At 38.5% G+C, this 21,294-nt stretch overlaps 3 protein-coding genes across 3 annotated transcripts; 1 reads left to right on the forward strand and 2 right to left on the reverse strand.

Annotated features, from left to right (window-relative positions):
* Window positions 1-1,635: 1,635 nt before the first annotated feature.
* On the forward strand, window positions 1,636-5,227 carry LOC112572640 (acetylcholine receptor subunit alpha-like). The gene is made up of 5 exons (XM_025252407.1): window positions 1,636-1,907; window positions 3,132-3,269; window positions 3,694-3,900; window positions 4,588-4,734; window positions 4,985-5,227. The coding sequence occupies exons 1-5, from the start codon at window positions 1,722-1,724 to the stop codon at window positions 5,207-5,209; spliced, it is 903 nt and encodes a 300-aa protein (XP_025108192.1). The 5' UTR covers window positions 1,636-1,721; the 3' UTR covers window positions 5,210-5,227.
* A 1,021-nt stretch (window positions 5,228-6,248) lies between these two features.
* Window positions 6,249-11,286, reverse strand: LOC112572143 (mucin-5AC-like). The gene is made up of 4 exons (XM_025251696.1): window positions 11,172-11,286; window positions 9,609-10,691; window positions 8,812-8,912; window positions 6,249-8,659 (listed from the first exon to the last, which is right to left on the reverse strand). Exons 1-3 carry the CDS (start codon window positions 11,221-11,223, stop codon window positions 8,815-8,817), a joined length of 1,233 nt encoding a protein of 410 aa, XP_025107481.1. The 5' UTR covers window positions 11,224-11,286; the 3' UTR covers window positions 6,249-8,659; window positions 8,812-8,814.
* A 4,313-nt stretch (window positions 11,287-15,599) lies between these two features.
* On the reverse strand, window positions 15,600-19,382 carry LOC112572660 (uncharacterized protein DDB_G0271670-like). Its single transcript, XM_025252435.1, has 3 exons — window positions 19,236-19,382; window positions 16,719-17,117; window positions 15,600-16,508 (listed from the first exon to the last, which is right to left on the reverse strand). The coding sequence occupies exons 1-3, from the start codon at window positions 19,324-19,326 to the stop codon at window positions 16,423-16,425; spliced, it is 576 nt and encodes a 191-aa protein (XP_025108220.1). The 5' UTR covers window positions 19,327-19,382; the 3' UTR covers window positions 15,600-16,422.
* Window positions 19,383-21,294: the final 1,912 nt, after the last annotated feature.

Consider the following 21,294-nt stretch of genomic DNA (forward strand, 5'->3'; position numbering starts at 1 on the left):
AGACAATGTGTAATAACATCCTGTTATTTTCTCCTCAGATTGACGAGTCCACCCAGACATTGACTCACATCTCTTACATTGACCTCACTAAGAATCGCTTCACTAAGTAGCTTGTACATTATTTGGCATTAGGACATAACAATCACAAAATGAACAGAAAACACGGCTAGCAACCGAAAAGTGGAGTGTGCAATTGTCATTATTATTGGACTCATAAATAAAATTATTGCTACTTATTTTGAAAAGTTTGAAGCACCACTCAAGTGACCTATGTCTAGAAAATGTATTTCAACATTTTTTAACTTATATTTATTTACCTTGATAATTTGATACTTGTGTAGAGACTGCTTTCAGTAAGCAAGAATTTCATGAAAACATATTCGTGGTGAGTTTAAACTCCCTCCACCCCTCACGGGTTTTGACACCTGTGTGAAAATGTAGGGGAAAAATAAATATTGCTGGAGAAATTTAGTTCAACCGATGGGTTGTCAGATTGCCATTGTTGACTGAACACAGTGTCCTAGATAAACAAAAAGTAAAAGACTTTACGGCCTTTCATTTTGCTCTCTTTTATGTCGATGAGAAAGAGAAAATGACAAGTCAGTGGTAGTTTTTCAATTCTTGATAAAATCTTTACAATTTACATTTCATTACATGTTTATGGTGATGACTAGGATTCAGTATCCACGCACACATACACAGGCATTGCATTGAGTGCATGTCTGAGACGAATAAGTGTACACGTGAAAGTTTCTACTCCACATAGATGGTGCTCATATTTAGAAACAATTCTTGGATGCTTTGCTCACCCATTTTCTTTCTACAAAATTTATATGAAACTTTTGCTTCAGACATTGCATAACTTGTGTTTTTCCAATGAAATGTGTTTCATAAAGTTATCTGCATTCTGAGCATCACTCCTTGCACGAACTTTTAAGCTTAATATTTTGGTTCAAGGCTATGCCATGTATATAGTATATATGTTTAGTATTTATTAAAACCATGGTGCTCTACTTTCCCTCTTTAATAAGACAAAGGTTGTGACACCAGTAACCAAAGCATTTCCATGGTTTAGCCACTTTACTCAGGTTTTCCGCAAACACCAGCCGCACAGTCAAAAATTTGAGTGTGACACTGCTAAAAACTTCGACTGACCTTAAGTGTTATCTAAATAATGATGAGGACGACTGTACAGTCGACTGAGTGAGTTTCATCAGATGCTCTCACGAGTTGTCATGCCGTCTGCTGGCTTGGTTCCTCCTGGTGCAAACACATTTGTGCACACACGCAGCATACACAAATACAAGCATGTTTGTACTGATACAAAAATACACGCCCTCAAACACATCTACACTGATGTGGCATTGCCTATTGGGATATATCTCACCACAAGCAGTTACATTAGGTAGTCATGGAAACACTCTCTGGATGATGTGCAGGGTCGTACCTTCATGAAGTGGTTTACAAACACTAAGTGCAAACATGAAAAAGTTTTCTGGTCTGGCACTAAATATTTCAATCCGAGTTAAGTGTTCTTTAAACATTTTGTAGCAGACAATCCATCATGAAATCAATGAGGATCACAAGCGGATTAAAAAAGAGAGGCTGCAGTGAATCAGTAGTGTGTCTGAAACATCGGAGGCTGGTCCACTGGATGACATCTTGGTGTCCTATCGGCTTCTTGTGGACCCCGCTGCCAGAAGTTGAAAGGTCAAATTCCAATGTGGCTGAGGTACTTGTTTCTCTCCACGTGTCACGTGCTCGTTGGTGGAAGATGGCAAGAGACTCACATCTACCGTCTGGAGAGAGATTTGCTGTCCAACTACAGCCCGACAGTCAGACCAGTGTTGGATGTCACATCAACAATCAACGTTTCAGTAACCTTATATATAATGAGCATATACGAGGTAAGTTTGTAATAGTTGATTGATTGTTCATTTAGAAAGTTGTCAACTGATACAAATTAGGACATCAAACACATAATGGTGCAGGGTGTCTAAGTAACTATACTTTATAGTGATAGCTTGCACTCTGTACCCTTACAATCTGACTTTTGTAACGAAGGCTGTCCTGCGATCCCTTGTTCGTTTGTCCGAATTGCCTTTTGCCAGATGAATTTGTATAAATAGAAAGCTAGGTAATTCATAAAGATAGGTGTTTAAAAAAACGTTATCTTACCACAAGGCATTAAACAGTTTGGTTCGAACGCAAACGCCAAGTATATAAACGAAAAGAAGTATAAACTAAACACAAAGCAGGTCTTCAGGGGAAGGGACTCTGGTTGAAAGCATTCAGCGAAGATCAGGTGACTAGGGAGGGGACTGTTATATGTATGGGTGGAGATCCTTTCAATCTGATGTTAATTTGACATTGAACAATTACTTTGTAAACACTGCCACGAACACTTCCCCTTATCTCACACCCTTATCCCGAAAAAAAGAAATTCCTACGTGAAGAAAACTCACATCTTTAGTAAAGTTTCACACTTTTCTGTTGTTTTTTGTTTGTTTTTTTTTTGTTTTTTTTTTTTGTTTTGTTTTTTTTTGTCTGACAGTCTTCGTTCATGTATGTGGAGAACGTAATAGGAAGTTGCTTGAATTGAATGCCCTATACACGATTTTAAGTTACAGCGGTAACTTACGGTAAAGTGAAGCAAAGGGAAATAATCCATGAAACACAGTTCAAGGGTGACTATAGTTCTCTCCCTTGTATTGGATAAGCACAGAGTCTTTTGACGATATCCTGGTACACAAAAATATTGGAAATATTACAAACTGTGTATAAACACCCCACTTAATCTGATACAATCAAGTGTGTGACTTTCAAATGAAGTTTCTGAGGGAGCGAGTATAAGAGAAAATAAAGTTGTAGACTCGTCGGTCGAAATAACTCTGTAAGGACTGTTACTGTTATGTGATTAGAATATGTAAGAGAAAGACTGTAAAAACAAAATATTGTCGGGTAAACCTTTGTTGAAATCCTTCATGACCTTAGCACAAAGAATGCTCATTGCTTAGACCAGGTCTTTCTTCCTCTGGCATACTGACACTTTGCATACAAGACACACTCACACAGCATAAAACAAACAGAGAGAACTGCTTTAGCCAATGGAGGAACTTATGTTTGTGTAGATTGACGAAATGTCCCAGAGTATGGCTCAGAACTCCTACATGTCATTCAAGTGGATTGACGAATTCCTGCAGTGGGATCCCGATGAGTATGGAGGTCTACAGTCTACAGAACTTCCCACTAGTAAGATATGGCTGCCGGTAAGATATTCACAACTGTGAAAGAAGTTTCAATATTTACCTCCATGCAATACATCTATATAAATATATATCATATTAAATACATCACACGCATACGTATGGTACGTGGTACGGTTACGGCTCCTAGTCTACATGATTGTAATAATCATGAGAGAAACAGAATAAACGAGACATTTACTAAATAAGTGGAAGGTAGAAAGGTTTAATGGTTATATACAAACTTTATTTCTATTTATTCACCCATTAACCAACATATGTGTATGTCTGCATGTGTGTGTGTGTGCGTGCGCGCGCATGTATACACGATGGCACATTATTCTACCAAACCGCAATTATATATTAAAATACATACACGTATTAAAGATTTTAAGATCACCAATCATTAAATGTGATGGATTAATTTTGATTATTAATTTTTCTACAGTTTACAGAAGTCGTAAACTCTGTATCTGGTTCTTGGGTTATCTCCCCTGGTGACGCAGGGAAGGTCATCGCGAGGGCTACCGGTCACGTGACGTGGGTTTATCAAGATGTGTGGAAAACATTGTGTCCTATGGACATCACCTACTTTCCCTTTGACTCCCAGCAGTGCACTTTCCGAGTAAACATGTGGACAGCTACTAAGTCAGAGGTGGGTATACTTTAAAGCTCTCCATGTACATAGGTATCGAAATAAAGAAATCACAAAGGACGTGTAAAACACAACATTTTTTGTGGAAACTTTAACCAATTTAGTAGAATTTTATATTTGACTAGAGTTAGTCTATAATTGCGACATAGTCGGATAAAAACGTGGTCTTAACAGCTGTTCTAAAAGATAGATATGTATCATGGTCAAGATTAGTACAAATAAGTACAGAAGAATTTTTGTTATGGCCGTCCGCTATTTCTTGTTTGGGATCACCTTTAGCAGCCTTTAGTATATCAAACATTTACAATTACAATTTTATTTTATATACAGTCACATTTGGCTTACGTAAAGACCTTTTAGGTGGCTAAGGATCACTTTATATGCAATAAGTTTAAATAAGAATCATGGACACTACGTTTTACAGAATCTTGAGGAAAAATAAAGTCTTAGACATATTTGGATAATAAATAAGCTGTTTATTCACGACATATCTGTTGAAATTGTGTTCTGTGGTTTACCTGGTGTGTACCTGTGGCAACTCTGCTTACAGACTATTATACGCTGATTAAACATTTATCTGTCTGAAAGTTTGTTCAACTATTTGTATCGCAATTCACAGCTCGCAAATAAAGTAAACACTTCACATGATGGTAAATAGAAACGGTCTCACCTTTTCTCTCATGGCAGGTACAGTTTAGTGAGGGACAAGCTGCACAGGACGACATGTCCATTGAAAGCGCAGAATGGATACTTCAGTCTCTCAGTCCAGCAGTGAAAGAAATAATTTTTAACAACGAGACTTTTTCCTCTTTCGAAGTTAGCTTTAAAGTGCAAGTGAGTGTTTTGCTCTGTACATTTCTGGCTCTCATGCTCTGTTCCTCTGTGTGTGTGTGTGTGTGTGTGTGTGTGTGTGTGTGTGTGTGTGTGTGTGTGTGTGTGTGTGTGTGTGTGTGTGTGTGTGTGTGTGTGTGTGTGTGTGTGTGTGTGTGTGTGTGTGTGTGTGTGTGTGTGTGTGTGTGTGTGTGTGTGTTTTAATGTTTTAAGACTTATTCTCTTTCCTGTCTGTCGTTTTGGCCGGTGTCAGAGGAGAAGAGTGTTTCACACCCTGACTCTCATCGTCCCCAATGTTATACTGGCGTTGCTGGCGTCCATGGTGTTCATCCTTCCAGCCGAGTCCGGGGAGAAGATGTCGTTTATAATGGGGCTGCTGCTCACTACTGGTGTCCACATGACAGTGCTAATGGATGTCGTGCCGAGTTCTTCACTGAACATCTCCTATCTAATGATTTACATTACTGCACTGAGGTAAAACTTACAAACTAGTACAGTACAGAAGTCTGCTGCACGTCTAAGTTCATTATCTGGATTTCCTGGGAATACCTTCAGTCAATACAACAATACTACTGTCTAGTTGTGGACTGTTATTTTTACTAACACAAATGAATAATTTATTGTTTAATAATGTATTTTATGTCGTTTATACCACCCTTTCAATGTTTCCCTCTCTCTTTCAGCATGACAACAGGGGTAGCAGTGGTGGTCTCGGCATGTATTCTCTGCTGCCACTCTCTTGAAGGTTTGGTTGGGTCCAAGACAACAACACTTGTCCTCTTTCTACGCAAGTTGACAAGAGAAGGGACTAGACTAGGCAGAAAGAGGGCAGAGGACATCAAGTGTGACAATGTTTATATAGAAGACTGCCAGGACAATTCGAGAGCAGCTGACAAGCACCTTACAAGATTTTCCACACAAGATGTCAGCAACTCAAAGGGAGATAAGTCTCTGTCCAGGAGAACAGCATCAAGGGAAGCTGATCAAGAAATGATGAGTTGGAGGGACGTGGCTGCTACTCTGGACCAAGTCTGCTTCCGTATCTGTATTAGTATTGTTGTGGGAATGACAGTCCTGCTTATCATCGTTCTTTATTTAGGCTCGTAATTACAACAGTCGAGGGCTTGAGTGTAATTAGTTGTGTGAATGACAGTAGAAATGAACATCTTTCTTCGTGGCACTCTATTTTTGTTTGTAGTTCAACATTGTTTAGTCTGCTAATCACAAAGAATAATTACTATTTTATTTTCAAACTTGATGAATTTTAGCCTCTGTTTTTATTTCTTCTTGATAAGAAGATAACAAAGTTATAAGTGTCACCGCATCCTGACTTTTATGTACTACATTTAATTATTTATATTTCACTTTATTGAATGTTGTGATTGTCTATTTTTAAACACATTTGTCTCATTATTGACACTGACACATTGAAAAGCGTATCATATCTGTGTTTAATTGTTATCATTTTATAAACATAATGAATAAATTCGAATGTAATGGTTCGAGGGCTAGAGCACACGAGAGGCACATATATTGTCATAAACAACCACACACATTTAAATACATAATTACTCACAAACATGGTCATGTGCAGGAACCTCTCTGCTGCTTTATTTAACTGTGGTAACTGCTTCACAACTTCTCGGCAACTGCTAATGTGAATCATGTTCGAGACATTGCTGCATCAATACAAATGTTTGAGTTCCACCACGGAACTATTTTAGTTGTTTTAGACACGATAGGTACACCACTACATACTATTACAACGTATACAAGTTTTGACTTAAATAAATTTCTAAGGAGTTTCCTAAATTTTCTGGAACCAGGAAGGTTCGAGCACGGAATACCAATACACTCCTTCTTCCTTTGTCGCAAGGCGTCTTGGGCTATTGGAAAAAACCCACCGCCTTTTGGATGATTCTTACAAAGATGTTTATCAGTCTACTGTGCATCCAGAAATAATTTATAGACTGATATACACCATCAGTCCCTCTGTGGCCAAGTTATACGCTTGATGATTTAATTAACACGTTTATACACTAAAACAATTTGCTGTTTCTGTTAATGCTAATAATTATAATTAAAAACTTAGTGTCTTACAATGACAAGAAGTTGTTGTTTTATCATTATAAAGTTTTTGCTTTTCATTTGTCGCTATGATCATCGTCGTGGTCATCATCATCATTGTCGTCGTCGTCCTCAAAACAGTAATAAACGATTTTTGAAGCGCGTTTTCACATTGTGCTGTACAGTAAAAACTAACTTATATATATATCAGAAGGATAGCATCTTTCCTCAGAGAGTTGTGCACTAACCACATTGTTCGGATTCAGGTAATGTACGTAAGACGTACCACGTAAGACTGTACAGAAAACGTAGACACAAAATAACAGATATCCTCTTTTAAACCTGATACTAGTTTTACAATTATTATCAACACAAACGACTTAACATATGAAACACATGCTTAATGCAAATACATAGAGAACAAGGAGCCAGTAACATGGTGAACCAAGAGGAGTGCAACTTTACTGTCAACTTATTATCAAATGGTGGACATTTCAAAAATATAAAAAATCGTGGTACAAAGCATTTTCAGAAATGCCTATCACAGGAATGCTTAATAAAAGTAGTAGTAGTAGTAACAACAACAACAGCAACAACAACAACAGCAACAACAACAACAACAACTACTACTACTACTACAACAGGATTTGTATAGCACATTTTCGGATGCGCTTCACAAGATGATGCAGACTTCGCAATGGAGTAGAAGAAAGCACAACTGACATAAACGAATGTGCACCGGTTAGCAATGCAAGAACACTTGGTGGACAAGTTATAGTCCGTATTTCCGAAAGACAAATGTTTTAAGTCCAGATCGGAGGCCATGTACTGACTCATGTATGTGGAGAGACGGAGGCAGGTCATTCCATATAATGAGGATGGACAAGGAGAAAGAGTGAATTCCGAATGTTTATGAATAAAGAAAGTCCGGCGTGGGGTTAGCTAACTGACCCCCGGGGCTGGTCAGACAGACAGATTGGGGGAGGGTCATAACAACACGATAACAAAACATGGCAATCTTGAAGTCGATGCGAGCTAGTTTCAAAATCGCATTAAATAAATAAACAACAAAATAAATAAATAAAATGTTTTGAATAAGCGAAAAAAAAAACCAGTCAAATCTGTACTTGTCAATACAGTACATTGTTGTAAATATAATTTGTCATTTGAATCTGAGGGCAATCATTTATTTGAGAAAAGACATTATATATTATCTCTGAAAGTAGTTCAGAACGTTCTTCATTTGAGTAAACAACAAGTAAGGTTTCAAGAAGGATATTGCAACCAAAACCTAAATAACAAAGCAAAAGACACAAACATATTTAACTTTTATTTTCGTTACTGTCAAGTAACTCGTCGATAAAGTATTAGACATAGTAGGTACGTATACACATCGAAACATTTAAAAGTGGAAAGCCTCGAATATCGCAAATCTGAAAATTGTATCCTGATTCATATTGTGTTCAAATCAGTCAATTGCCATAGAAAAGAGGAAACAACCGAGATGAACAGATTGTAATTTGATGAAAATAAAATTTGTAACACGCAGGTAGGACTAAATTTCGTCAATGCAAATGTGTATTAGTGCGAATTTCTGTATACATAGAATAGAAGAATCATTACATATAGCTGAATTGTGTGTGCATATGTGTATGATAATAATGATAATAATTTATTATTTTTAAAATTTAATTTTGGAAGGTCATTCGGTCTTTATAAACATCAAATGTATCTGAAGAAACCGATCACAGCCGACACACGAGGTGACGTGTTTTCAATTACAAAACTTTTTTTCCTGTCTGGAGGAACAGCATCGGGTATGTGGTTGCCATCGGCGGTTGTCGTGTGCGACCTTCTCTACCTAAAGAGCAAATGTCCAGAACATTCATCAAGATAGAGGAGGCAATGTCAAGGCTACATACATACGAAGTGAGTTTTAAACCCTCGCCTACCCCGACACAAACCCATGACCTACTGAACATTATTAATTAAAATAAAAAACAAAATTCTTACGTCCTATATGACAGCCTTGAAGATCATCAACATGGCAACGGTGACACGTGACCATCCTGAATGCATTGCTGCGGTGTTGTAACTGGGGAAATAGCGTGGAACTACAACAAAAATATGAAATGGAGACAACAAAATGGAAATACGGGTATAACTGATTAAAACATTTAAATACTGGTTGTGTTTTATGTGCCATTAGAGTTAATTAATTTCATTTATTTATTTATTTCTATTTTATTTATCGATGAAACAGAAATATTAGCACGCGTCAGTTCACACATATTTCGCTAAAAGTCTTCTCAAATTTTTGTTCGCTTTTATACACACACCTACACAGAAAGACAGCACAGCTCTTTAATTTATTTGGTGTTACCATTCTAAATTGCAGTAATTGCGCGCGCGCACACACACACACACACACACACACACACACACACACACACACACACACACACACACACACACACACACACACACACACACTTATTTATAATATTTAAGAATTATAAAACTGAAACAAATTTGCTAGTGATACGAATTGTGGTACTTTTGATTGTTGTATACTGCAATATTAAATGTTAATAATAGTTGACAGAGACCTTAGCGTGACATGAGCCACGCGCCTCGGATGTGTTCGTGACAACAGAGAAAAGGTTAAAGTTTTAAACCTCATATACAGACCTAGTGAGAGGCAAGACACACACCAGCCATCACTAAATACCACAGGAAGAGGGAGATCCCAGGACGTTTTCTTTGGGAAAGACAAGAAGAGTGACAAAACAGGAAAAAGGCAAACATACCGACCACCGGCTTGACTTGGTCTTGCTGAGTCGAAGTTCTGCTTAATGTCGTCATCGTTGTACTGCTGCTGACTGAAGTTGTGCTGTCCGTTACCGACTGTTCCGTTGTTGTTGTTGCACTGTTGTTGAGGACAGTTTCAGTGTCCATTACTTGCTGTGTTGTTGCTGTTGTTGTACTGTTGCTGAATAAGGACAAGGCAGTCAGTGTGCTGTGTCTCTCTGTATCTGTCACAAGGGGCGATGTGGTGATGGCTACTGATTCCTTGGTTATTCGTGTCACTCCTTTGTTTGAACCGTTGGTCGCTAGAGAGGCCGAGGTGTTGGCTGTGATGGAGGACGTGGAAGGCATGATGGGAGGTGATGTAGGGCTGCCAACTAGAACTTGTGTGGTTCTGTCTACGTCAGATTTTATTGTGTAAGTTATGGCACTTGTTGTGTTCCTGACCTCTAGAAGTGTTGTGGTGTTGGATGGTGTAGATACTGTGGTGATTCCTGGAGCTGTTGTGGCGTCTTTAGTAACCAGAGCGGTTATCGTGCTGTTTGCTGTAGTTTTGGTGATGATCTCACCCTGGGCTGTTGTATTGCTGGTTATTACGGAGGGTATTGTGGTGTTTGCTGTAGTTTTGGTGATGATCTCACCCTGGGCTGTGGTGTTCTTGGTTATTATGGATGGTATTGTGGTATTTATTGTAGTTCCTGTGATGTTCGTTTGTAGTGCTACGGTGGTGCTCGCTAGGGTTGTGCTGGTTCTGGTGCTGGTGCTGATATTGGTAGATACATAAGCTATGGTGCTTGTTTTTGCTGTTGTTGATCTCGTATCTACAGATATCGTGGTGTTTGATACATTAGTTTGTGTGGTATTTGCTTGTGTCTTAGTAATCCATATTCTTATTATTCCTGTTGTATTATCACGTGGTTTGGTGGATGTGGAAAGCGATGTGACTACCCGTGTCGTAGGTGACCGTGTGGTTGTTATGGGCGACGTGTCTTCAGTTACTGGAAACGAAGTGTCTTCAGGCGCAAGAGATGACATGTCTGCTGTGACATCTCCAGACATTGGAGTCTCGTCAGTAACTGAATTTACTGTACAAATAACATTGGGTTAAAATATTAGATGCATTAGAAGCATTTTCCCATGAAAAGTATAAATTTTTTTTAGAAAACAACAGACTTCACGTGTTTAAAATACAACCTCATGAATACAACATTTTTATACATTAAAAAGATGAAGTTATTTCCATTAACCAATACACACATAAATAAATCGATTTTGTTGATTTTAAGATAAGAAGCGCTGCGACAAAAAAAAAAAATTGAAACTAAAAACAGAAATTGAAACAAACCTCTTAGAAAGGAAGTATCTTTAAATAGATGAGAAAATTTACGAAATAATAATTTATAAAAATTTATAAGATTGGCGTATAAATTGTTTTATATTAGTAAATAAAATGTTTGGTTTTTTTTATAAATAGTTCACACACATTAGCTCCTTTGTATCACCTTTGAGAAAATTTCTTGAGATTCTAATGTAAAGTTCGAATTCTTGTAATGTTAAAGTCTGACCTGGACTGATAAGTAGTAATCCAAGAAGATAAACTGCAAAAAGTGCTTTCATGTTTTACAGCATATTAGTTGAGGCTAAAGATGTGCTGAGATACTGACTGATCCACGGTCTGTGGGCCTCTAGCACAGTTCTGTTCAAGTCCTGGCTATTTATTATCGACTCCATAGCAACAGGAATAATCAAACAAAACACAGTCACAACCCAGGTAAGTTACTTGGGACAGGGCGGGACGAGATCACGTGACAGAACATTTTTACATCCTCCATACACACCTGAAGATTCCTTGTGCGAGTAACAATGGGTCTGAATTACCTACTGTGTTTTGGATAATTGTCTACCCAAAATTTACCCATTCCTGAAAGGTACAACATATTCTACAACATTATCAGACACAATAATATAACAACACATCAACTCACCAGCCCGTGAGGTACTCTACTCACAACCACTTCCAGGAGAAGCAGGAATTGTCTATCTTGAAAATAAGCAAAATATCACAAGCGTAGTCTGTATTATGATAGATAAATATCATTAGTTATTAACTAAATGGTATGGACCAGAGAGTATTGTACTTCATATAGACGCTGCAAAATAATCACAAAAACGACAACAAAAACAACAAAATTAAAATGCGATATTCAAAACAACTACTAGTACAATATCAATTTTCGACTCTCTCTGTCTCCTCTCTCTCTCTCTCTCTCACACACACACACACACACACACACAAGAAATGATGCATGCTCGCGCGCACACACACAAAGGCACAAATTAAAAAGTTCGAAAGTACATAAACAGTAAAAGCAAGAATGTCTAAAAACATCTTTACCTGTAGCAGGAATAAGAAGATCACTACACTATGTACTATGAACATGACAGACCTCCAGAACACAAGAGCAATAATTACTAACAACAGTAACTAACAACCATGATATTACAGAGCAGCCTTCATGCCCCTCCAACAGCTCAGCCATCTCCTCACCCTCCTCGCCCTTGTCATCGACACTAGCTAGTCTCGCTTTTATTTCTGTTTGTTATTTCTTTGTTAAGTTCTGATATATGTGGCCTTAGTCTACTGTTCTCAGGTTAGTTCCGGTGCTAATCATCATATGCATCGTTGACTATGTTCAAGTGGCCACTACTAATGAAGGGGACTTAATTCAAATGGTCATTACCATGAAGGGACACAACCACTGTACAAAATGAAAGCACGGCAGTTAGAAGACTGTTTCAGTACGTTCTCCTTGCATGACCAGACTGTGTTTACTACAAAATAAAAGGTATAAAAATGGATATAAGAGGCATTTTCTCAGATTTTTTTCCATCTTGTGACAGCCACAACAGTCTGAAGTCATGGAGTTGTATGAACACCACTGTGTAACAAAGCTTTCGGCTCTTGTACTGAGAGTGGTCTTGTGTACTCTCTAAACTTCAAAGGTATTTGTGATTGTAAACTTTTTACAAACTAACCTCCAGATGTCGACTTTTCAAGGCATATACTTGGTCTTTGGAGGAGGGCTAGTTCAAGTTTGAGAAGTATTAATTTGTAAAAACATTTTCGAGCCCAGTCATCAGGTAAACATGTTAAGCAACATGTTGGTGGAATGTGATCTTTGGGTTCAAGAAAAAATAATTGGCATGGCACACGGGTAGTGCACGGGTATGTATGACTGTGTAACAATCTGTTTTTGGCATTTTACATGTGTATCTTCGTGTGAGTGATTCACGTATGTTTGTGTGCGTGCATGTTCGTATGTGTGTGAATGTGAATTTACGTGTGTGTGTTTTGGTGTGTGTGGATATTTCTGCTGCTAATATATACTGTATGTAAAACACAATATTTATACATAGTGGATAGTATGTGAGCATGATATGGGGAACAGTTAATGAGAAGCCAAGGAAAAGGTCAGAATTTTCTAACACAAACAGACATGTCTTTGGTTTTGTGAGTGGAGGGAGGAGGGTAGGAAGGAATATCGGTCACCAGGCTCCCAATAATTGCAATCTGCATTCATTGTCAAGAAGACAGAATAATGCCGAAATAAGATTTCATTTTATATCGGGAATATGATAGTGAAATACTTGCACGGATTTACTTGACAAACAGCTGGTGCGGGAATACAGAGACAATCACAGTTGATAGGTTGAGACTGAAATTTAAAATACCTAATACTAAATGTAAGCACAAGTAAAGCAGTCAGTTCAGTCTTCAGCTCACGAGAAGCAGATGACTGTACTAAAGTATGCTGACGTTGGCGGCGATGGCGGTGGTGTCCGTGGGAGGCGATGAAGCAGGTAACTGAGATGTTAGCGCGGTGACGCCTGAGGTCAGAGGTGAGCACGTTAACCTCCTCAATCCTCTTGGGACTGATCATACACTCGAGTGAGCCCACCTGTCGACTGCGCTACCTGATCCCTTTGATGATTGTGGAGGGGATCGGCACGGCTCTTACAATGACGGCTGCTCCTCCCCCACCGAGATAAGTGGCAGTGTGAGGAACAAAGATGTTTGTGTGTCTGTGTGTGTGTGTAAAGCACGTTTAAACGTGTCGGTGGTTAGGTCTCTGACGTAGGAGAAAGCCATTTCTATGTTTTTTTCTGAACATCAGTTAAAACGGCATCGACCTTATTTTTTTTTGTTTTTTAGTGTCAAACGTCTGTGTGCGCGCGCGTGTTTGGGTGTGCCTGCATATGCGTGTGTGTGTATGTGTGTGAGAGAGAGGGGTGTGTGTATGAGGAGTGTGGGTGCAAGTGTGTATGTACTTGTATGCATGCTCGCAAGAGAGAGAGAGAAAGAGAGAGAACAACAGAAAGTATGGGTGCATGAGTCCGATGATACGTGGATTCGAAACCGCCCGTTGCCGTGTGTATTTATTCCTGCCCAAAAAATCTGGGTCTTATATTTGTAGCTGATTCATTCAATACTTTTACAGGTGGATGAGGATAAAAGATTAAGGTATAAAGAAATAGGTTAATAGCGATGGGGACTAACAAGTGCATTTCTCATGTGACACTCGAGTACAATCTGCAAAATATTTCATGCCTCATATAATGTTTTGTAAGGCATGAACACCATTCAGTGGAGGATTAACCAAACATTTTAACTCGCCCATCTAATGCAAGCTGAACAAATTTTTAAACCTCACGAGCTTGCAAGGAGTTTATTTTCACACGAAGCACCCTGTCGAGCAGGATTCTTGCTGAATGGCACAACAGCTTTTGTTACTGTGACTGAGCCGCTGGAGCTCGGGACCACAGCAAACAGTGCACCACGACTCTCCCTCCCATCAATCACACTCTGAATACCTTCACCTCTTGAAAGGTACGAATACCTGGCATAGGAGTGTCGGCATTACCACACCTTTTCCTTCATGACAGTAATAGGGAAGACGACCAGAGAAAGGATGCCACTAGGACTAGCATCAGTCGTGAGAGTACACTTGGAATTAGTAGACACACGTGACATACACTTACCTGGAGTTTTCTTAGAGGTATGGACCACTTGAAAATCGTCTAGGTGTCCAGCCTGGCCCATCCTCCAGGAGTACCAAAGATGTGGTAAGCACGATGTTGTATTGCCAAAGCAGATGGGCTGTCCTTTGATATCTTTAAGTCGTGAGTATACTGAGGTCAGAGGCTAAGATAGGTCGTGAGCATAGAGAGGTCAGAGACTAAGATAGGTCGTGAGCATAGAGAGGTCAGAAACTAAGATAGGTCGTGAGCATAGAGAGGTCAGAGGCTAAGATAGGTCGTGAGCATAGAGAGGTCAGAGGCTAAGATAGGTCGTGAGTATAGAGAGGTCAGAGACAAAGATGGGATCTTCTAAAGTGTTTCGTTCCTCATTTGACTCTCTTTAGTTGTCTCTGATAATCTGATAATTTTTAAGGGTAGTTTTTATGATTGAAATTCACATCTCGTGTTTTCATAAGTTGAATGGAGTGCACTGCACTGGTCTAGGTTGGTCCACAAATCAGAGAGATACCTTTTGTTGTCTCTTGGTGCCAAACGATGAGCGGTACAATGACTTGAAAACAATCTTTGATCATAGACAAAAATAAGATAAAGGCGAAGTGGTAAACAGGGCAGCGATGATGACAGTTTCTGAAAACGATGATAATAAAGATAAACGAATAAAACTGAAAACTTGAATGTGTTTTCTTTCCTCCGGATATCATACAGACTTCATAAAAATCAAGATACCTGTGATGTAGTAATAGTTGCATACTTGTGTGCATACTTGTGTGCAGATATGTGTAGGTACTAGAACGAATGATGCAGAAATGTCCTCTGTGTGCATCAATATTTTTGGTATGACACCTTGTTGGTGTTATGTTGTGTAATTATAAAGATCAAAGAATTCTCACCAAATCCGTGCGATTCGGCTATTATTCTTTTCTGAGGACTACAATGGTGAAATAAAAACACGCTCAAGTCATGTTCTTTTTATTCAAGTTGTTAGTAGAGGTCAACACACTTTAATTGCTCGAACAAAGAGGAGCTGAACTGTACTGTCTAGGCCCTCGGCCTGTCACAATTAAGAAGAGCAGTCGATTGACAGCAAAGAAAGAGTAAGAAACAAATCATTTAACAACCATTCAACTTATTTATTTCAACAAAATTAGACTAGTATATGTAAAACTCCAATGGACAATTACAGCTAAGATATCATCTGGAAGGCAGAAGTACAGAGCTGAAAAAAGAGAAAGTAATAATATTGAGAACAGACAGGTCCTCAAAAGACATGGAAAACAAAACTCTTTTTCTCTAAGGTATCGCAATCCCTAAGACTATGTCTTAGTTCATATTACACTTGTGTGTTTAGATACCAGAGAGAAAGAAAGAGACAGAATAACAGATTTGACAAATTAACAAAATTAAAAGCAAGAGAATTATCGTTTATGTCTTACATTTTTGTGATTAAATTTCTTCGCTCATTCTTGTGTGTATGCACACAATGATAAAGATTGGAATAGCTGCAATTAGTGCGTTTGTGTACGTGTATAATACGTTGATACACATGTATATGGTGACTATTCTCAGCTATTTAAAGGGTTTCAAAAGTTACTATGTAAAAAAGATTGAATCCAGTCACAATACGATGACAGGCAGCAATCACAATCTTTAGTCTGGCAATCACGTTTATTGTCGACCTGTACGAGAAATGCCGACTGAAAGTAGTCATTCATGTAGAGAAATGTTTGTCTGTGTTAACAGAACGAACTTTTCTCTCAGCCCACAGGAAGGTATACTTTAGAAGCCAGCAAGTAGAAGAGCTGTCAACATGAAGATGCTGATGGGAAGCCAGGTGATCCTTACTTCTTCACCCATGTTATATCCTGAAAAGAAAGACGATAGAAAGAAAATCCAAACTTTTGTATAAATTTGACGACATTTTAAGTAAATAAAAACACAAACAATGAATCTTCTTCCTGATTCCGGGACACTGATAATAGCGCTAGTGATTTTTATTTTTAAAGTATTTAACGGCAGATATTGTCGGCTAGAAGAGTAAATACAAACATTAAAATTAAATCATATTATCTTACCTGTTGTACTGTTGCTGGAGTACTCCGTTGTAGTTGAATTCCCTGATGCTTCAGTTGCACTCCCGGCTACTGAACTGCCTGTTCCTTGGGGGTCACTCCCGGATGCTGAGCTGCCTGATGCTGCACTTACACCCACGGTTACTGAACTGCTTGTTCTTTGGGGGTCATTCCCGGATGCTGAGCTGCTTGATGCTGCATTTACACCCACGGTTACTGAACTGCTTGATCCTTGAGCTGAAGTCCCGGCTTCTGAATTGACTGGTGCTCCAGTTGTAGTTGTTCTAGTTGAAGCCATAGTTGTAGTAGTAGTAGTAGTTTCAGTACTTGTAGAAGTTGTTGATTCAGATTCGCTCACCGATGAGTCAGTTGAAGAAGTGTCCGCCGTAGTTCTCCACTGACCTATAGTTGGTGTACGTATATGTCCAAAGTTATTGTAGATACTTCCTGTCCCCTTTACCCTATTCCCACCCTGTTACTGGCCTGTCTGGAGAGCTACTCTCTAGCCTGCATACTAAGAAAAATAAAACTACCATGGCATTAATACATCAAACATATATCATCTAATCAATATCTTGCATCCTGTCGGCCATTTCTATTCTCTCTTCTCGCTGGCTGCCCCCAGTACCTCATACACGAGTCAAGTCTCGTTCTTTAACCTCGCAAATCTCGCACCACTGCGCACTTCTTACTGGCGGCTTGTTAAAGCAGGAACTGAATATCAAATCTCAACTCTCTGCTGGCTTCTCCCTCTCTAGTTTTCTTATCTCTTACTTGTCCACACTCTTGCTTAAAACCTTCTAAACTCTACAGAAAAATAAGGCATCCAGATTAAATTGTCTCTGGGCTGTCGCAATGTTACTCATATTTTTCAAGTGTATATCCCTAATTTTCTGACAGAATATACACCCACTCAACACCTTCACTCTTTCTTTTATCACTCCTTTCAGAGCATGCCCAAAATACAGGGAGATTCAATCAAGAGGATCGGATTATTTTGTCATGGTTCTCGTTAGGACAAAAATATCTAAGCGAAACACCGAACAGTGTGCTCACCATATCAGTTTGCATATCCTACTTAAAAAGTCGAGATACCCGACATCCGAGCGATGAGGTGGGTGGTTCTAAAGTGTAAGCTCCATTTGGTAAATAAAGCAAGGCGTCTTAGTGTGTCTGTCATAAACCTTACATCATGACACATAATGAAATCGATTACGCATACATCAAGGAATGCACGGTATTTGTTGATTTGTTTGTTTATTTGTTTAGATTGTGGAATTAGGATAATAATTATAGAAGAATATTCGGAGCATTTTCGAGTGAATCTCCTTGTTGAAGCGTGTAAGACTTTTGATGAGAGGATGAGTCTATGCTGCCCCGCAAAGCTGTGGAATTCCCACTGTATACTCATTGTAATTTTTAAAATGCTATGAAGACATACCTATTCAAAAAATGATTTTGCTAGTTCTTTTCAAGACTTTGTTTCATACTTGCTGCCATGTGGTAACTTAAAACAAACGACGGCGGACCTGGAAGCGTTTGTGCAAACGTTGAGACCAAGGTCCCGGGGCGACGACTGAGTATGGTGGCGCCACTTGCCGCGAAATGCGATCAGATAATGTGTCGTATCCACTACCGTTCTAACACAAAGGCGCCGGTTCAGTATCCGGGTGGCGCAGTGTTTTCTTTGCTTAGACGACCTAGCTGACTCCACAGAGGGTTGACGAAAGTAAGACAACGAGTGATGGAAATAGGCATCCCACCTAACCTCAAAAAAGCTAGTTCTAGAAAAGTCCAGTTTGCAACACCGCACTCCTCAAACAACCTCAAAAGGTCAATTTCATTTCCATATGTAATGATACTAAGGTTGTAGATACTAAGGTTTTAGAGTCTGGGTTTATTTCCAACTTTCGGATACCCGTTTGCATATTATTTGCACCTTTTTTCTTGCTACTATAATTTTTGTCAAACAGCTGATACACCTCGCATTGTAGTTAACAATATTTTCAAACCCACAGCTACACGTCGCTTTTCCTGTATTATTATATTTCTATTTCTCTTTTGCTTTGTTCTAACAAGAGAAGAATAATCTCTACAAAACAAACAAAAAACGTTTAGAAACAAGTAAACTCAAAACAATAAAATGAGATTCAAACTTAGTTTCATGATTACACTACCTTAAGCTTCATTTAAACAGCAAACTTACTAAATGTCACCATTAAATCATTTTAAATGAAGAAGGTCATAACATCGTTGAAAAAAGAACTTGACTGTCTGTCACCAGATATTTGTCAAGTAGATATTTTTTAACAAAAATATTATATAAAACTGTCGCTAATCGAAAACGTCTGGAAGAAAAAAAAAGGATAGAAGAAGAGCAGGAAAGAATAAAAAAGTGTCGACAATGGTACAAACAACATGTAACAAATTATTATATCTTGTGTCATTATGTGTAATAGAGGGTCACAAAACTGGGAATTAAGAAATGGATGTTTTCCAGTTATGAAGATGATGTCTTACCCTGGAGTATCAGCAGAAGTGCAAGAACACTGGCTACTCGACTCATTCTGGCTTCCATAGATGACAGATCTTCACTTGACATTGATAGCATTTTATAGAGCAGTCCCTAGCAACAGCCATGGGTGGGGAATAAACAGTCGTGACATAGCCTGACAACGAAAAGCTTCCCTGTGAATATATTAACCCCTTGCATTCGATCTTTCCTTGGAATTCGATTGCTTCATTTGGTGCCACTAGTTTCAACCAGTAGTTTAGTTCCAGTATTGGTAATATTAACCAATTTATGTTCTTGTTACTGGAATGACTACTTTTTAGACAGCATGTAGGAATAAACATGGGCTTAGGTGAGTGGCAACACTAGGACACCTTGATGTGCCCTTGAGATGAAGGGCGCCAAGTGTTCATCCAAGTGTTCAACTTGTCCAGGTGACAGTGAACTTAATTTACATGAACAAAACAGGTGCAGGAATAACCACTAAAACAACAAAGCGCCATCTATCTGAATGCCATAGAGGATCATTTAAAAGGTAGTCACAATGTAGACGATAGGAATAAGGAAGAGAGGAAGAAAACAGCGCCCAGACTTTTTAGGTCTCACAACAGAGGGTAAAATGGTTACACATTTACAACAAATATTAGAGTTGTATCACAGCCAGTAAAGATCATAAAACTTGACATAATCCAACAGCCTTTCTCTCCAGCATACCACACACACACACACACACATGTGCGCACAATTCCCCGATTCTATCCTTTAAATGCACACACACAGTACATACAAGGAATGATACTACCTGCACTGATAAAAAAGAAGAAAGCAGAACAAGAAACATAACCTACAAACATTAAATAAACAAAGATAAATATACAGTAAATCGGGAAATCAGTGGATCCTTTCTACAGATACACAAACTTAAACAGTGTAGACGGATGCATTAGAAAATAGAAGACATAGAATGTATGCGACCTTCTGAAACATTTCCCGTGTTATTTAAGGGGATGGTCTCAGTTTGATCAACTGTAGCTCTTGACACTTCAACCTGAGAAAATCCTTTGCTGTACTGAACGACCACTTGACTGAATGCAAGGTTTTCTCTTGTACAATCCTTTCGAGGACATCTGTATACCACGGCGATTGGCTTGCTTGTTCGAGCTTGAACATGTTAGAGAAAAACCGCGAAGCGGGACAAATAATTTTTTTTTAAAAAATGGTCATAAAGCATTTCTTTTACCTCTCCCTTTCTATCCAAGGTGTCTGACTCATACCACCTCACTGTAATATAATGACTTCTTCGAATCCTTTAGCGGAAGTCGTTTCTCTCTGAATACCTGTCGGTTTTTCTAGGGAGGCGGGTGGGTGAGCAACGGTCCAAGTGTTTATGGAGGGAGCAACATATGAATGATAAAATGAAAAGCAAGCAGAAGTTCGTTTTCCAGCCCACGCCTCTAGTTGTCCTTTCTGACACCAAATATTTCTTATGTGTAAGTTTATCTATACATAGTTTTTAGTAAGCATTTTTCACAAATAAGATTTGAAAACTTTTTAAATATTAAGTTCCTTGAATTCTTAAGTTACTTTTTGGAATAAAATAAATAAAGGGCTCAAAACCTAAATAACTTGTCTGCTAAACAAAATATAATAAATAAAAATGTTACCAATATATTTATATTTTATCAGAAGAGAGAAGGAGCTATCAAGCCAGCAACAAACATAAGGCGACAATAAGTAATTCAGAACTAAGGGTAACAAAATAGCTCGAGTGTCTGTTAGATAACCAGCTTATTAAAATTTAATTTGTTATAAATATAACAGGTCTCACTAATCTAAAATAATTAAAGTAGGGCTTAACAGATTATACTTAGCTAAATATTAAGACATTCTTTCATGCGCGTGTGGTGAGCATGATCTCTAAGTTAAAGATGAATTAAAAAAAAAGAAAAACGCAGACAGGTCTTATCTAAATTTAAACTGGCATTTAACACTACTTCCAGCTTCATCCTACCCACAGATTTTTGTGTGCACTGAACTGTACATATATGTAACAACGCTAAATTTAGA

Source organism: Pomacea canaliculata, linkage group LG9 (genome assembly GCF_003073045.1).
Source record: "Pomacea canaliculata isolate SZHN2017 linkage group LG9, ASM307304v1, whole genome shotgun sequence".
NCBI lineage: Eukaryota > Metazoa > Mollusca > Gastropoda > Architaenioglossa > Ampullariidae > Pomacea > Pomacea canaliculata.

Excerpts from the sequence above, each read along its gene's own strand:
- LOC112572640 (XM_025252407.1), top strand. The coding sequence starts at position 1,722 with ATGTGGCTGAGGTACTTGTTTCTCTCCACGTGTCACGTGCTCGTTGGT. Across the intron at positions 3,270-3,693 it reads CTAGTAAGATATGGCTGCCG|TTTACAGAAGTCGTAAACTC; the intron begins GTAAGATATTCA and ends ATTTTTCTACAG. Across the intron at positions 3,901-4,587 it reads GGACAGCTACTAAGTCAGAG|GTACAGTTTAGTGAGGGACA; the intron begins GTGGGTATACTT and ends CTCTCATGGCAG.
- LOC112572143 (XM_025251696.1), bottom strand. The coding sequence starts at position 11,223 with ATGAAAGCACTTTTTGCAGTTTATCTTCTTGGATTACTACTTATCAGT. Across the intron at positions 10,692-11,171 it reads ATTACTACTTATCAGTCCAG|TAAATTCAGTTACTGACGAG; the intron begins GTCAGACTTTAA and ends TTATTTGTACAG. Across the intron at positions 8,913-9,608 it reads CCAAGTCAAGCCGGTGGTCG|TTCCACGCTATTTCCCCAGT; the intron begins GTATGTTTGCCT and ends TTTTTGTTGTAG.
- LOC112572660 (XM_025252435.1), bottom strand. The coding sequence starts at position 19,326 with ATGCTATCAATGTCAAGTGAAGATCTGTCATCTATGGAAGCCAGAATG. Across the intron at positions 17,118-19,235 it reads ACTTCTGCTGATACTCCAGG|GTCAGTGGAGAACTACGGCG; the intron begins GTAAGACATCAT and ends CACCAACTATAG. Across the intron at positions 16,509-16,718 it reads CTCCAGCAACAGTACAACAG|GATATAACATGGGTGAAGAA; the intron begins GTAAGATAATAT and ends CTTTCTTTTCAG.